Source organism: Columba livia, chromosome 1 (assembly GCF_036013475.1).
Source record: "Columba livia isolate bColLiv1 breed racing homer chromosome 1, bColLiv1.pat.W.v2, whole genome shotgun sequence".
In the NCBI taxonomy this organism is placed as follows: Eukaryota; Metazoa; Chordata; class Aves; order Columbiformes; family Columbidae; genus Columba; species Columba livia.
The window spans coordinates 212,234,191-212,251,484 of record NC_088602.1 but is presented as its reverse complement, the minus strand read 5'-3'; the positions used below and the strand labels follow the sequence as shown (position 1 = coordinate 212,251,484).

Here is a 17,294-nt window from a genome sequence, read left to right as displayed (position 1 = left end):
CGTTAGGAGGGACTGGCTGGAACCCAAGCTGCCAAACCGACTGGAACCAGACTGGTGCCTCCTTTTCGCTGTAAATCTTGGCTGTCTTGTCTCCTCAAGGTTGCAGCTGGTGCTGTAAAACTTCTTATCTCGGCATTTAATGAAGTTCTACTTTTTTTCTTTTTTTTTTTTTAGCACAATTAGTTACATACAGCTCTAAACTAGATATTAATTATGTGGTTTAAAATGTTAGCTTGTTAGTAGGCCCTTATTATATAGTTGCTTAACCCTTAAAATGTTAGTTCCCAATATCAATATAACTTCCTAAACAAGTTTCATAACTTTTTACATAGAACTTAACCACCTTTCCCTTTTCCAAGTTCAGGGTCCGTGCCTCATTTGGTTATACCTGTAAACATTAAACATCTTAGCACGAATCACAACTGCATTTTTCACAGTGACAGCGGCTGAACATGAGCCAGCGTGTGCCCAGGTGGCCAAGAGGCCACAGGATCTTGGCTTGTATCAAGAACAGTGTGGCCAGCAGGACTAGAGAAGTGATTGTGTCTCTGCACTGGGCAGTAGCGAAGTCAAACCTCGAATCCTGGGCCCCTCACACCGAGAAAGGCCTTGAGGTGCTGGAGCGAGTGGAGAGAAGGGAGCGGAGCTGGTGAGGGGCTGGAGCACAAGTGTGATGGAGACTGAGGGACCTGGGGGGTTCATCTGGAGAACAGGAGCTGAGGGGAGACCTTCTGATCTCTGAACTGCCTGAAAGGAGCTTGGAGCCAGGGGGGTCGGGCTCTGCTCCCCAGGAACAAGCGCCAGGAGCAGAGGAAACGGCCTCAAGTTGCACCAGGGGAGGTTGAGGTTGGATGTGGGAACAATTTCTTCCCCAAAGGGCTGTGGGGCATTGAACAGGCTGCCCAGGGCAGTGCTGGAGTCACCAGCCCTGGAGGGGTTTAAAAGGTGTTTAGACAGGTTCCTTAGGACATGGTTTAGTGCTAGAGTTACGTTAGGTTATGGCTGGACTCGGTGATCCTCAGGGTCTCTTCCAACTGAAATGATTCTATGATTCAAGATCTTCTAAAACTGCAGTTGTGCCACCAGCCTGCTTGGGTCCCCCCCAGCTTCCAAGTGTCCTTACACGCAACAGGCACACGCATGTTTCATCTTCCAGCAGCAAAAACGCACACGCTCCCAGACCCAGAGCACAACCTCGGGATGCCCACGCACACTTTGTTATTCTGATGTAGAGCCACGGGCATCCCTGCAAGCACGGCTGCATGCAGCAGAGCAGGCGTGGGTTTAACCCCAGCGAGAGCCCGCTCCCGCTGGCAGGATGAGCGCAGCGCCGTGCTGCGCAGAGCTCCGCTGGGGCAGCCCTGCCGCCCTGCCGCCCTGCAGCTGTGCCGGAGCGCCGCCCGGCCCGGGGGCTCCCGCGGACAGACCCCCAGCTCCCCGCAGCTCCGGCTCACGGCGGCCGCAGGGGGTTTTGCTCTGGCTGATGCTCACCCAAGGCAGCACACAGCCGCTCTCGCTCCGGCTCTGGCGCACGGTGGCCGCAGGGGGTTTTGCTCTGGCTGATGCCCCTGTCGCTCCAGCTCCGGCTCACTGCAGTGCTGGATGACTGAAGCTGCAGCTCTGTTCCGGAGCTCCAGTTACTTCAGCTCCTTCTCCTGACAAGCTCCAGCTGTTCCTACAGTCTGGGCATTTGACAAGGTTGTAAACCAATTCCTGTGAAAACCTGAGTGTTAGGACTAAACACCATAGTTATACATTGTATAAATACTCCTGAGTTTGTGTGATTCATTAACTATTCTAAACTGTGTACAAAGAAGAGCTGGACTCAAAAAGGACAACATGGGTCTGAAAAGAGCCTTTAAGCCCAGAGACCTTCTCAGACAATGAGTCTGGCCTGGTGCACCAATAAAAGGAACGAAAGTCTTTTAGAAACCTCTAGCCATAATGTAACAAGACTAAGCTTAATGTAGCAAGACTAGGCCTAATGTAACAGAAACCTAACAGAGAATCTCTGCAGAGACTGGGCTTGAAGCAAAGCTGGGTGTCCTTGGCTTGCAATCCAGGAAAGTAGAATGTTCCACTAAGTGAACAAAGAGCTTACAGGACTTTTACTGAGTAGCAGCACAAAATGACAAGAGGCTTGTTCAAGAAATCAGGTTAAGAAGCTGACAGCAGGGGGCCGGGGGGGTACCAGCCTGCGAAGACAACGGAGACGTTAGAGCCCCCGATGAAGACTCTGGAACACCAAAGAGGGACTTCCGGCAAGGGGCGGGTTGTGTAAATAATTGATGTTTAATGCATAATCTAAGTAGTATAAGCAAATGAATATGCAACAGGTATAGGTAATAAATACCAAGAAGTGCAAATCATGCGCACACTCGATTAGAAGAACGGTCCTCTGAGCGTCCAGCACCCTGCGTTAAGAGTGCCGCCTTTAGCACTTTCCAAACAGCGTTAAGGAATCTTTTCGGCAGCTTTCCAGTACCAGCACGTCGGGCTCCTGCACTCCGGTGTCCGACCCCACCAGACCCCACCCTGGGAGGTCCACGCACCTGCCCCATCCCTGCCCTCCCACCCCCTGCAAAACCAGCCAAACCACCTCCCTTACTGCCCGTTTCTGAGCCCAAACCCAGCGCTGAGCCTGATCTCCAGTCCCAAAAATGCAGGATTTGACCTGTATTTCTGAGCCTGAGGCCACACAGCTCAACCTGCTTCTGAGCCCCAAAATCCACCACCTAAGACTGTTTTCAAGACCCAGGAACGGAAATCTTTGCCTCCATTTCTGGCCCCCAACAGCTGCTTTCTGGCTCCTTGCACCCCCGTGTGCGATGTTCAGGGTGGGGGAGCTCAGCCCCCCCAGCCCCGCACCCCCGGCCCCACACGCAGTTCGGGGAGCGCTGGGAGCTGCGGAGCGTCCGGCCCGTCCCGCGGGCAGCACCAGCACCGGCGGGCAGCTCCGCCATTGCCGGCCGTGGGACGGGGCCGCCGCTGCCCCCCGCCGGACACGGGCTCGGCCCGAACCCACACCGGCCCCGGCGCCGCCTTCCCCAGGCCGCCCCGCCCCAGAGCTCGCGCGCTCTGGGCTCCGCCCCCCCGCAGCGGCACGAAGCGCGGGGACCCGCGCACGCGGAGGAACCGCAGCCGCACAACGAGAGAAAAACGCAGCGAGGCGCCCCAGCGCAGTCCAGCTCTGTCTTTGACCAGCAAGGGTCCCCCGCGGGGGTGCACCGCTCCCGGAGGCACTGCAATACCGGGACGATGCGCGGAGCGGAGGGAGCAAGCTCCGGATCCAACTCCCAGATCCAAAAATCCGTTTAATATAAAGTCCTCTCATCGAGGACGTATCAGATATTAAACTGATAAGAACAGATACTACACTTGATCTTAGCCAAAAGGCCGAGAAGCGATACCTCCTACCACTCCGCGGCACCACCCCATCCACTGCCAGACCCTTACACCTCACGGTCACTCCCCCGCGCCCGCAACAACCCCCGAGCTCCTTTCTCGCTCTGTTCCCCTCGCTCTCCCCGCGGTTCCACCGGAATCCGCGGACACCGACCCTCGCCGCGCCCGGAGACCCCCGCGACGGAGCCTCCCAGCGGCCCCTTCGGCCTCTCGGGCGCTCGATTGGTGCATCTCCGCCTCTAATTTGCATTCCCCGCCCCTCTCTCCTCGTCACCCCGCCCCTTGTTTCCTGTCCGTGATCTGATTGGCACGATCCGCATCCACATTTGCATTCTCCCCGCCCACTCGCCTCTCCGCCCACACCCCGAGCCGATTTGCATATTCGCCGCGGCTTTTGCTTCTGTTCTGTTTCTATCCAGCCTCTTCTGTTTCTGTTTCTCCTGTTTCTATATCTGTCTCTATCTTTATTTCTCTCTATTTTATTTTATTTTATTTTCTGTGTCTTTTTCCCGGCGGCCCGTTCGACACCCGCTCCTCTGATTTGCATGTCCCCGCCCTTAGTGCCGCACCGCGCCCGCTCGCAGAGCGCAACGCGCATGCGAACAGCTGCTTTGCTTTTTAGTACGAAATCATTTCCACTGTATCATTTAATAGTAAGCGCACAGAAATAGAAGAGAACTCTGTCAGGAAGATAAAATAAATAGCAGCAAGTAAGTTTTGCAGAGGCGTACCTTGCTCTGCAACAGGCCCTATTTTTAGCATGGATCCATGGATTTATGGAGGTTCAGATTGCCTAACTGCTCCCTAACCCGGTCCTCAGCAACCGAGCCAAACTCCTCCATTGTCCTGCCTTCCTCTGGGGCCTCAGCGGTGCGGGCTCCCCAGGACGGCCTCCGGTAGAGCAGACAGAGACAAAGAAGCATTCAGTAACTCTGCCTCCTCTGTATCTTCTGCCACCAGGGCACCCACCTCGTCCATCAGTGGGCCTACATTGCCTCTGGTGTCAGTTTTATATGCCATGTATCTGCAAAAGCTCCTGTCACCCCCCTTGGGGCTCTCCCGGGGACCTGCCAGTCCACGCTGTCCCATTCGCCTTCTCCTTCGGTGCAGCCGCAGCTCGGAGATGCTCCACAGCCACTCTGCTCCTCCCTTGGCTCTTGCACCGGCCCCCAAGACAGGGCAGCACCAGCCCCCGCACCGGCACCACCCCTCACGGGGACGGGCTGTCCCCGCCGCCCCCGCCGCTCCAGCACCAGCCCACAGCTGGAGCCCAGCGGGACAGGGGCCACCACCCGCCACAACGCGTTACCTCAGAGCCCCACGGCCGGTGCGAGTCCAAATGCAGCCGTGAGGGCAAAGGAGGCGGCGAGTGCTTGTTCAGCCACACAGGCAACCAGTCCTGGAGGTGCGTCTGCTCCGGCCAGCTGGACAGGAAGGTAGAATGAGAAAGTACGAGGCAGGGAACAGGACAGCGAGAGAAAGACGGGGACAGGGAGCCCAACGGAGATGGAGAAAGAAGCAGCAGGGACAGAGCAAGAGAGGTAAGAGGGAGAGAGGAAAAGAGGCAGCAGGACAGAGACAATAAAGAGGGATGGCGAGCAGAATGGAGGAGTGCAGAAAAATCCTGGGACAGGCAGCATGATAGAAAGGGAGGAAAAAAGACCAGGGGCAGAGGGCCAGATACGGTGAGAAAACATGGCACAGGGAGCAGGACAGAGCGACAGGGAATAATGCAGGAAGAGCGAGCATGAGAGAAATGGGGATGGGGAGAAGGACAGATCAAAGGACAGAGGAACAGACGGAAAGAGGATCAGGACTCTGGCACAGAAGGAGAAAAAGAGCAGCAGGGAGCAGGATGGAGTGGAGGAGACACGAGAGAGAAACACAGAGGGAGACAAGGACAGAGAGATAATGAGGGAAAGGGAAAGGGAAAGGGAAAGGGAAAGGGAAAAGGAAAGGGAAAGGGAAAGGGAAAAGGAAAGGGAAAGGGAAGGGGAAAGGGAAGGGGAAAGGGAAGGGGAAAGGGAAGGGGAAAGGGAAGGGGAAAGGGAAGGGGAAAGGGAAAGGGAAAAGGAAAGGGAAAGGGGAAAGGGGAAAGGGAAAGGAGCAGCAGAGTGGGATGGAGAAAGGGATAGGGACTGGGACAGAGGGATATAAAGAGAAAAGTAAGGTGAGGAAGAAGAAGCAGAGACAGAAAGATATAGGAGAAAGGACAGTGAGATGGAAGAAGAAATAGAGTCAGGGAGCAGGACAAAAGGACAGAGAAAATGGAGAGGATGAAGGAAGAATAAATATAGGGACAAATAGTGAGATGTGGAGACAGAAAAAGTAGGACAGAGAACAGGGCAGAGGGACTGAGCTGTACAGGGACGCAGACTGGGACAGAAGGTGAAACCACCAGTGGGCTGGAGGACCTGCTCCTGGCAACCCGTCACCCCGGTGCCACTTCCACAGCCTCAAAAATGGGACATGGCACAAGACACAGGGATGTGGGAGTGAAAGAAAAGGCACAGGGAACTTCTTCAAAACAAAAACGAGACCAAAATAGCCATGAGCAACAAGAGAGCAACCAGAGAGCCAGAGCAGCCGACCCAAGTGAGAGGAGAAAAGGGGCAGAAAGCTGAATATAAGGATGGAAGAAAAACAGGATGGAAACCCAGTATTTATTACACAGTGTGGCTAATTAAAATGTAAACAATCCATGGAGCTGAACAGAACTGCTTCCCACAGTGGTTTAGCCCGTGTCTCATTGTCTTAGCATCTTTTCCTTAGCAGGGTATGCAGGATTACAAAACCCATTAAAAAACCTGGAGGGAGAAATATGCGTACAGGAGTAAACTAAATGGATTGTTTGCACAAGATTCAATATTACTTAGTGTTAATCCTAGCTTGTACAGCCAATTAATACTCTGATCTCTCATTTTCATTTGTGCAAACTCCACATTTATCCATGTTCCTCCACTAAAATAAAAAAAAATTGCATTATCTCAGTGTTAGATTTGAAGTTGTCAGAAGACGCTGTGAACATAAGGACAGACTTCCCTTTGCAGGTTCTTCAGAAAACCTACATTGACCTTGAAACTGAGCAGGAAGAGTTCAAGAAATCAAGAAATCTTTACACAGTATCAAACAATGTCAGGGGTTGAAGGAACCTGGAAAGCTCACCCAGTGCAATCCCCCCATGGAGCAGGAACACCCAGATGAGGTTACACAGGAAGGTGTCCAGGCGGGTTGGAATGTCTGCACAGAAGGAGACTCCACAACCCCCCTGGGCAGCCTGGGCCAGGCTCTGCCACCCTCACCCCAACAAGTTGCTTCTCACCTTTCAGTGGAACCTCCTGTGTTCCAGTTTGATCCCATCACCCCTTGTCCTATCATTTGCCACCAAGAAGAGCCTGGCTCCATCCTCGTGGCACTCACCTTTTCTGTATTTATAAACATGAATGAGTCCCCCCTCAGTCTCGTCTTGTCCAGCTCCAGAGCCCCAGCTCCCTCAGCCTTTCCTCACACGGGAGATGCTCCACTCCCTCCAGCATCTTGGTGGCTGCGCTGGACTCTCTGCAGCAGTTCCCTGTCCTGCTGGAACTGAGGGGCCACAACTGGACACAATATTCCAGGTGTGGTCTCCCCAGGGCAGAGCAGAGGGGCAGGAGAACCTCTCTGACCTACTGACCACCCCCTTCTAACCCACCCCAGGTACCATTGGCTTCCTGGCCACAAGGGCCCAGTGCTGGCTCATGGTCACCCTGCTGTCCCCAGGACCCCCAGGTCCCTTTCCCCTACACTGTTCTCTAATAGGTCATTCCCCAACTTACACTGGAACCTGGGGCTGTTCCTGCCCAGGTGCAGGACTCTACACTTGCCCTTGTTAAATTTCACCAGGTTATTCCCCGCCCAACTCTCCAGCCTGTCCAGGTCCCGCTGGATGAACTGCAGATTAGTTCATGTTAAGGTATGTACAGGTAACCAGAACACAGAATTAGTCCTGAATCTGGTCCGTGGTGGATGGGAACCCTCGACTGCTTCGGCTTTCTGGCTTCTTCAAATCAACAGTGACCCCAAGCTCGGTCCTGTGCCACGAAGAGGGGAGAGACATTCTACATTATGTACAACAGACTTCTCTTCTATGCAAGTATTAATATATTGCCTTCCCCTGACGTGATTCTTCATTATTGTACAGTGTTTTCATTGGTCGGAAAAAAAAATCACTTAAAGAGTTTTTACTGTTGCTGTCTTTAGGTATTTTTGGTTTGAAAGAAAGCAAAGAAAACACAATCCAGGAGGCAATTCCATTTTAATAGTCTCTGAATTCCCAACACTTGAAAAGGAAAATAATAGGGTAAGTGCAGGAATATGCAGCCATTACCGACAGGAGTAGCGTCACTAATCTTCTCAGTATTGCCTTTCGGTATTTCATGGGGAAAAACATCGAGCCTGGGATTTCCCATCCCTGAGTTCCTGGGGCTGGGGGGACGCGGAGCCCGACACTGAGTGTCGCCTGAGAACCACAGCTTGCGGTCATTCAATGTCTTCTGGCCTCACGGGATGAGGCAGAGGTATAATTGATTTCTTCTCCGTATCTCTGGAAAGAGCTTTTCTCATATCTGTGGTGAAAGAAAAAAAAGCCATTATAACAAGACAGTCATTGCACAAAGCCACATAAAGTGAATTCTCTATTATATCTTTTTTAATCAAGATTTCCTAGGATCACAGAATATCTCGAGTCGGAAGGGACCCGTAGGGCTCACCGAGCCCCCGTCCCTGCCCGTGGCGGGACGGCCTTCCCGCGGCACAGCTCCGTGCCCGTCCCCCGCTGCCCAGAATCAGCGCCCGCTCGGCCCGCGGGAGGCGCAGAGCGCGGCCGGGTCACCCTCCGCCTCCTCTCCAGGCTCAGCCTCTTCCAAGTCTTGCCCCCGAGGCCTTTCCCACCTCAGTCGCCCTCCCTCGGACACACACCAGCAGTCTGATGTCCTTAGTGTTGTTCGGCAGCAACATTATCAATCCGACTCTGTCAGAGGCTTTACGGAAGCCCCGGCAGACATCCGCAGCCTCTCCTGCGTCCACTGAGGTAGCCACTCCGCCGCAGGAGGCCACTAGCCTGGTCAGGCAGCACCTGCCCTTGGTGAAGCTGTCCTGAACCACCCCGTCCTCCGTGTGCCGCAGCACAGCTCCCAGGAGGATCTGTTCCATGATCTGCCCAGGCACAGGGTGAGGCTGACCGGCCGGCAGTGCCCAGGATCCTCCTTTCTACCCTTTTTAAAAAGGGGTGTGATGTTTCCCTTTTCCCAGTCAACAGGACCCCTTGAAGTAACTACATCAGTGGACAAAGGAAGGGCTATGGATCTCGTCTACCTGCACTTCTGTAAAGCCTTTGACATGGTCCCCCACAACATCCTTCTCTCTAAACTGGGGCAATACGGATTTGATGGGTGGATGAGGAACTGGCTGGCTGGTCGCATCCAGAGGGTAGCGGTCAATGTCTCCGTGTCTGGAGGGCACTCAGCACAGGACACACAGGGACCTGCTGGAGAGGGGCCAGAGCAGCCCCAGGAGTGACCCGAGGCTGGAACAGCTCTGCTGGGGACAGGGGAGAGAGCTGGGCTGTTCAGCTGAGAACAGAAGCTCCAGGAGACCTTAGTGCGGCCTTTCAGTGCTTAAAAGGGGCCGAGAAGAAAGATGGGGACAGACTTTTGAGCAGGGCCTGTTGTGACAGGACAAGGGGTGATGGTTTAAACTAAAGAGGGAGATTCAGGCCGGACATGAGGAAGGAATTGTTGCCCTGAGGGTGGTGAGAGCCTGGCCCAGGTTCCCAGAGAGGTGGTGGCTGAACCATCCCTGGAGACATCCCAGGCCAGGCTGGACGGGGCTCTGAGCACCCTGAGCTGCTGAAGATGTCCCTGTCATGGCAGGGGGGCTGGGGGGCTGGGGAGGGCCCTTCAACACAAACTGTTCTGTGATTCCTTCCCCCAACAACATTACTGAAATCCCAGCCCCGGGTGCGAGCATTCCCAGAAAGAAAAGTTAGATAGGAAACTGCATTTTTATTCTCTTCTTACCTACAGGGTAAATATCTTTGTAGTTACTAATTTATTCTTGTTTTGTAGTTTATTTTGCCACAGATGCTACAAAATGTGTGAACTGCAAGATTAAGTTTTGTAACTACTGTAATCTTCAGTAGGAAAAGCTCTCTAAAGGAGTACACAAAATCCCATTCATCAACAACTACCTGAACTCACTTCACATAAAAAAAACAACAATAATGGAAACAAGCCCAGGAATCCTCAACGTGACAATCTTTCCATTCAGCCTGAGGCAGAACTCACCATAAGCATCTTCATCCGGCTCTCCACTGCTGGCAGAGTAGTACTCCAATACTGTCCGGTACACGCTGTAGCCCAGTTGCTTGTACATGTTTACTGCAACCTGATTCGATACCCTCACAAAGAGATCGACAAAAAATCCACCCTTTCTTTGAAAAAAACAAAACCAAAAAACCACAGTGAGGTGAAGAGCAGGTGAATGTATTTCTAAACAACAACCCATACCTCGCAGCCAGACCAAGAGCGGACCTGCTGACGGCACGCGAAGCAAACACCTTTCACACTGTGGCAACAGGTGCACTGCGTTACCACGGGACAAGTCGTGTCCAGGCACCGATTCAAGTTTATTTCTGTCACACGACCGTTCTTCTACACCAGCCAGCCGTTTCAGAATTATCAACAGAAAGCACAGGACAGGCTTAATCACCCGTATCAGCTTCATATCCATAAAAATGATTAAAAAAACCCAAAGCAACAACACAATCCAGGTTGCAGTGGCTCAGTGACTACCTGCCACAGTGCAGGGGGGGCAGCCACTCGCGAAATTCAGCGGCCCAACAGGAGGCGGCCCTCCCCTCCAAGGCACGCGGTGAACGCACGGGCCGAGCTGCGGGTCCGCGCACCGCAGAGGGGTCCCCACCCGCCCAGCGACGCTAAACCACATGCTCTGCAGGCAAAAGTCACCAAGCAAGACGGAAAGTACATTAAGACACTGTCTGCCGTACAAACTTTGTTCAAGATTGTGCCGCAGGGAAGCACACAAAGCCCGTGATTACTGGACAAGTATGTTGGCGGCACTATGGGAAACAGCGTTGATCTTTCGCGAAGCTGTCGAGAAACGGACCTTTTACAGAGTATCCCTATTGGAATTCAGGCTACTTCCTACTGATTCTGGCAAGCCAGCTTTCAGAAAAATCCTGAGATTTTAAACCACCAGCAACATCAATTGTTATTTTTCTCTAACTACAGGGAATTTCAGTGAAGCGGGACACTACTTAAAGCTAAATTCTGCGTTAAAGATAAGCACAGTACTCACTTTTCTGAAATTTCTTCCAGTAGTTCCATCAATTTAGCAGCCAAGCCCAGCCGTCGAAATTCTGGTGCAACAGAGAGCGCAGTAACGTGCCCATGCCACTCCTCCCTGGCCACGGAGCCCTCGGCTTTACCCATTACTGCGGACAGACAGAGCGACAGCTTTGGAACGCACACCCGCGCTGCACACCCTTACAAAACAGCCAGACGGGCATGAACCAGCATCGCCGTCTGGTGGCAAAGGCGCCAACACCCGCATCTACCCCCCACTCTGGGCGTCAGGAGTCACCACAACTCTCACTTTGCTCGAGTGTAACAGCAGCTGCCGGCCAGCGGCTTCCGCGAGCCCACAGGAAAATACAGCAGCTCTCCCGAGCCTCAGACTGAACGGAATTCAGGATCTGACTACAACAACGGAGGGCTGGAGGACCAACACTAACTCACCACCCCGGCAACTACTGGAGGTTTGTGGTGACGCTGGGGGAACAGAGCTTGCGAAACTTTGCCAATCTGGCAATGGAAGGCTGAGGCGCTGCAAACATGGCATGTTTAAGGAAGGGAAAAGAAAAGGTGAACGTTCTTTTGGGAGGTTTCTTTGTAGTTTCTCTCCTTTCTACATAGAGCCCAACCAGCGTTAGTTCACCAATATTCACACTTCCATGCGGTACTCTTGGAAACACCGCAGTCACCGCTAACGAACAACGGACGTGGTGGGTATGGAGACACCTGTACTGCAAATGCTGTAAGCGTTGCTGGGTCCCTGCAAAGACTCCTGTCCTGCTCCCACCTCCCCACCCCTCTGCACAGACAGAACACGGGAAAAACCTGGAAGGCACAAGCAAACTAACAGGTGTATTTGGAACAATTTCTGAAAAGCACGAATATTTCACGACAAACAAGCAAATGACGTCCGCAGGACGCGTTCCCTCGCAGGACAACGCGAAACCCACGCCCAGCACTTCTACTTCCTGATGCCTGTCGGTGTGTGAGATCAGAGCTGCGCGCAGGGTTTAATTCCGGGATTACAGAACCGCTCACGTGCATACGTTCACCTGTACAGACCTGCGTGGGCGGTACCAGAGCCAAGATCCGTGCGCACCAGGCACATCAAACTGAAAACTGCTGCTGCAAGTCCTACATAATGCCCCTGGACATTTAATACATGCGAAGATGCCACGTAACGTTCCTTTCCCAGTTGGGTATTTGGAAAACATGAAGAGCAAGAAGAGCTCCTGCATTAGAACCCCCGACACGCAGCGTCAGAACCGCAGACAGACAGCGTCAGAACCCCAGACAGACAGCGTCAGAACCCCAGACACACAGCGTCAGAACCACAGACAGACAGCGTCAGAACCACAGACACACAGCGTCAGAACCCCAGACACACAGCGTCAGAACCACAGACACGCAGCGTCAGAACCACAGACAGACAGCGTCAGAACCACAGACACGCAGCGTCAGAACCACAGACACGCAGCGTCAGAACCCCCGACACGCAGCGTCAGAACCACAGACACACAGCGTCAGAACCCCAGACAGACAGCGTCAGAACCACAGACACGCAGCGTCAGAACCACAGACAGACAGCGTCAGAACCCCAGACAGACAGCGTCAGAACCCCAGACAGACAGCGTCAGAACCCCAGACAGACAGCGTCAGAACCACAGACACACAGCGTCAGAACCCCAGACAGACAGCGTCAGAACCACAGACACGCAGCGTCAGAACCACAGACAGACAGCGTCAGAACCACAGACACGCAGCGTCAGAACCACAGACAGACAGCGTCAGAACCACAGACAGACAGCGTCAGAACCCCCGACACGCAGTGTCAGAACCGCAGACAGACAGCGTCAGAACCCCAGACAGACAGCGTCAGAACCACAGACACGCAGCGTCAGAACCACAGACAGACAGCGTCAGAACCACAGACAGACAGCGTCAGAACCCCAGACACACAGCGTCAGAACCACAGACACACAGCGTCAGAACCACAGACACGCAGCGTCAGAACCACAGACAGACAGCGTCAGAACCCCAGACAGACAGCGTCAGAACCCCAGACACGCAGCGTCAGAACCCCCGACAGACAGCGTCAGAACCACAGACACACAGTGTCAGAACCCCCGACAGACAGCGTCAGAACCACAGACAGACAGCGTCAGAACCGCAGACAGACAGCGTCAGAACCACAGACACGCAGCGTCAGAACCCCAGACACACAGCGTCAGAACCCCCGACAGACAGCGTCAGAACCACAGACAGACAGCGTCAGAACCGCAGACAGACAGCGTCAGAACCACAGACACACAGCGTCAGAACCCCAGACAGACAGCGTCAGAACCCCAGACAGACAGCGTCAGAAGCCCAGACAGACAGCGTCAGAACCACAGACAGACAGCGTCAGAACCCCAGACAGACAGCGTCAGAACCCCAGACACACAGCGTCAGAACCCCAGACAGACAGCGTCAGAACCACAGACAGACAGCGTCAGAACCCCAGACAGACAGCGTCAGAACCCCCGACAGACAGCGTCAGAACCACAGACACGCAGCGTCAGAACCCCAGACAGACAGCGTCAGAACCCCCGACAGACAGCGTCAGAACCACAGACACGCAGCGTCAGAACCCCAGACAGACAGCGTCAGAACCACAGACACACAGCGTCAGAACCCCAGACAGGCAGCTTTAGAAGCCCCAACACGCAGGTTTAGAAGCCCCAACACGTGGCCTTAGAAGCCCCAACACGCAGCGTTAGAAGCCCCAACACGTGGCTTTAGAAGCCCCAACACGCAGCGTTAGAGCCCCAACACGTTATCTTAGAAGCCCCAACCCGCGGCCTTAGAAGCCCAACCCGCCAGCCCCTGAGCGGTGCCACGGGCGCCCTGCGCCCCACTCACTGTAACCCATCAGCTCCCCGCCGGGCGCCTCGGCCACGATGAAGTACTCGGGCCAGTGGGCCAGGTACTGCAGGTAGAACGGGATCCCATACTGCGAGGCGGTTAAGGTTAAGATCTAGGTTCAGGTTCAGGAGAAGCTGAGGCGGCCCAGGCCCCCTCCCCGGCGGCAGCAGGAAGGATACGGTCTCTGTCAGTGGGTCCAGGTTGCTGCGGGGGGAGAGCAACGCTCAGCACGGCCCGGGGCCTGCCGGGCGGCCGAGATCACCGGGAGACAGGCCCGGGGGGGCTGGGAGAGGGACCGGGAGAGAAGGACCGGGAGAGAGGGACCGGGAGAGAGGGACCGGGAGAGAGGGACCGAGAGAGAGGGACCGAGAGAGAGGGACAGGGAGAGAGGGACAGGGAGAGGGGCCGGGAGAGAGGGACCGGGAGAGAGGGACAGGAAGAGGGACCGGGAGAGGGGCCGGGAGAGGGACCGGGAGAGGACTGGGAGAGAACAGGGAGCGGGCTGCGCTCACATGTTGTTGAAGCGGAAAAGGTCGTCGCAGGTGAAGGCGCGGAGCGTCGTCATGATGCTGCTCCTGCTGCCGCCGCCGCTCCTGCTGCCGCCGCCCCGGAAGCGCTCCCTTCGCCCCGGGTTCCTTTCCGCCGCGCAGGGGCGGCAGCGGAGCGGAGCGGCCCGGCATCCGCGGCTGGGGCCGAGCCGGGTGCGGGGCCGAGCCGGGTGCGGTGCCGAGCCGGGTGCGGTGCCGAGCCGGGTGCGGGGCCGAGCTCGGTGCGGGGCCGAGCTCAGTGCGGGGCCGAGCCGGGTGCGGGGCCGAGCCGGGTGCGGGGCCGAGCCGGGTGCGGGGCCGAGCCGGGTGCGGTGCCGAGCCGGGTGCGGTGCTGAGCCGGGTGCGGGGCCGAGCCGGGTGCGGTGCTGAGCCGGGTGCGGGGCCGAGCCGGGTGCGGGGCCGAGCCGGGTGCGGTGCCGAGCCGGGTGCGGTGCTGAGCCGGGTGCGGGGCCGAGCCGGGTGCGGTGCTGAGCCGGGTGCGGGGCCGAGCCGGGTGCGGGGCCGAGCCGGGTGCGGGGCTGAGCTCAGTGCGGTGCTGAGCCGGGTGCGGGGCCGAGCTCGGTGCGGGGCCGAGCTCGGTGCGGGGCCGAGCTCAGTGCGGGGCCGAGCCGGGTGCGGGGCTGAGCCGGGTGCGGGGCCGAGCTCGGTGCGGTGCTGAGCCGGGTGCGGGGCTGAGCCGGGTGCGGGGCCGAGCTCGGTGCGGTGCTGAGCCGGGTGCGGGGCCGAGCCGGGTGCGGGGCTGAGCTCGGTGCGGGGCTGAGCCGGGTGCGGGGCCGAGCCGGGTGCGGGCGCCGGGAGCAGCGGGCGCGCTGCGGGCAAGGCTGACTCGCCTGCTCAGAGGGACGAGCGGCGACTCGGGGCCGGGAGAGCTGGTGCCGTGCCCAGGACAGCGCTGAGCGCCCCGGGTGGGACATCGCCGGGGCACACACACCGCATGGAGGGCGGAACACCGCACAAAGCAAACGAGCTCCGGGGGAGGGAACCACAGAGTCACAGAATGTCCTGGGCTGGAAGGACCCACAGATCATCAGTTCCAGCTCCTGTCCCTGCACAGGACACCCCACAGGTCACCCCGTGTGTCTGAGGACGGTGTCCAGTCTCTTGAACACTGTCAGGTTGGGCTGTGACCCCTCCCTGGGGAGCCTGTTCAGTGTCCAGCCCCTCTGGGGAAGAACCTTTTCCCCATGTCCACTGACCCCCCAGCACATCTGCTGCCGTTCCCTGGCTCTGTCACTGTCACCGAGCAGAGCTCAGCCTGCCCCTCCTGCTCCTGCTGAGGAACCTGCAGCCCATGAGCTCTGCGCTCAGTCTGCTCTGCTCCGGCTGAGCAAACCAGGGACTGCAGCCGCTGCTCACACGGCTTCACTCCAAACCTTCACTGACTTCATGGCCTCCCTGGACACCCTCCAGCAGCTTCATCTCCTTTTTATGCCGTGGTGCCCAGAACAAGAAGCCCTGCGGTGCTGCACCAGCTTGGCGCAGCTGCTCCGCAGCAGACCCAGGGCACGCAGCCGAGTGCCGCGGCCCATCACGGAAAGTTACTGTCAGAACTGGAGGAGGGATGCTAAAGCAGCCAGGCCCTGCGGCCATAATGGTGTGGGGAGGAACCCCAGGAGAGCACCCTGTGGAACAGCACGAGAGCTGCTGATGCAGCCTGGGACAGGGAGGAAGACAGAGGGACAGAGAGGGATGAAGAACAGGGAGGAAGACTAAAAGAAAGACAGGGAGAGAAAACAGGGCACAGAGATGGGATAAAGAGGGATGGGGACAAGGACTGAAGGACAGAGAGAGAGGGACAGGAGTGGCGTGCAGGAATATAGATATATATACAGATAGAGAGATAGAGCCCCTTTCCACTGTGTCCTGGGGTAGGTGTTAGGCAGGGTTTTTAAATGATCCTTGAGGATGCGACATCGCCGCTGTCACCCGCATGGTGGCCTGAGGAAGGGGATACAGGCAAAGGATTTCAGAGGCTGGTGGGACACGGACGTGCCCTCACCGCACACACCCACAGCCGCAGGGCGAGTCCCCAAACCTGGGCAGGCGCAGGAGGCCTCGTCCCCACTTCTTCCACGAGCGCCCTCGTGCACGCCGGAGCCCGTCCCTCGGCCGGGGCCGCGGCCTTGGTGCAGGCCCGGGGCTGCGCTGCCACGAGCGCCGCTCCTGGGACAGCGGCTCAGGGCGCTCCAGCACCCGCGGCTCCGTGGCGGGACGCTGCGGTCCCGGACGGCGTTGGGACGGTTCCAGAGCGCTCTGCCTCCCGGTGCACGAAGCCCTAACACACAGAGGTGAGCCTCACCCCTAGCACTTCAAATTCTAACTCTCTCTAAGTCCTAATCCTAAATCTAACACTTGACCGCACAACCCAACCCCCTGAACTGTAATTACTAATCCTTAAACTACAGCATTAACCCAAATCCCAAATCTGAGCCCAAATCCAAGCCCAAATTCCTAATTCTAACCCCAGCCTGAACCCTAAGCCTTGACATAATCCCAAATGATAACTTCAACACTTAACACCCTAACCATATTCCCTAATCCTAAACCCACAAACCCTCACCCTAACCCAGAGAAGTTGTGGAGTTCCCATCCTGGGAGACACTTAAAAACCCGAACATGCTGAATCGAAACCAGAGCTCTTGATTCTATCCTCTTCCTAATTCTTTACTGGCAAAGGGAACAATTCCGAGATACGTTTATTGCACATTTTTTTATCTTAACTGTACAAAGACAAGTAGGTCAGAAAACAAATATCTCCCATTCACAACGATTTCGTGTTCCCCTCCCAGCCCCTTTCCCAGAGCTCTGACAAAGGCACGTGGACCACAAGAGACAGTGACGTCGTTCAGTAGCAGAACAGAAACACAAAGAACGAAACGCAGGTCTGCAGCCTGCTGTGGTGACAGCACGATGCATGTTTGTTGTTATTGGTTTTTGTTTGTTACAGATGTCACAACGGCATTTAGATGGGAACCGTCCCAGCACCATCAGCACTGACAGCCAAGGAAGGACCAGTTTCCTACAGTGTCTGTTAAAAAATAAAAAATCAAACTCCGCTTACAAATGTTCAGGATTCTTATTGACA

At 55.9% G+C, this 17,294-nt stretch overlaps 1 protein-coding gene, 1 long non-coding RNA gene and 1 other non-coding gene across 3 annotated transcripts; 1 reads left to right on the top strand and 2 right to left on the bottom strand.

Annotated features, from left to right (window-relative positions):
* Positions 1-3,217: 3,217 nt before the first annotated feature.
* LOC135578361 (U2 spliceosomal RNA) lies at positions 3,218-3,408 on the bottom strand. The gene has a single exon (XR_010469875.1). It is a non-coding gene; the product is annotated as a U2 spliceosomal RNA (small nuclear RNA).
* Positions 3,409-7,682: 4,274 nt separating this feature from the next.
* NAA20 (N-alpha-acetyltransferase 20, NatB catalytic subunit) lies at positions 7,683-14,308 on the bottom strand. The gene is made up of 6 exons (XM_005504388.3): positions 14,174-14,308; positions 13,841-13,865; positions 13,659-13,749; positions 10,762-10,897; positions 9,729-9,874; positions 7,683-8,009 (listed from the first exon to the last, which is right to left on the bottom strand). The coding sequence occupies exons 1-6, from the start codon at positions 14,224-14,226 to the stop codon at positions 7,924-7,926; spliced, it is 537 nt and encodes a 178-aa protein (XP_005504445.2). The 5' UTR covers positions 14,227-14,308; the 3' UTR covers positions 7,683-7,923.
* Positions 14,309-14,333: 25 nt separating this feature from the next.
* LOC110360096 (uncharacterized) lies at positions 14,334-17,273 on the top strand. Its single transcript, XR_002415749.2, has 2 exons — positions 14,334-16,497; positions 17,157-17,273. It is a non-coding gene; the product is annotated as an uncharacterized LOC110360096 (long non-coding RNA).
* The last annotated feature ends 21 nt before the right edge of the window (positions 17,274-17,294 follow it).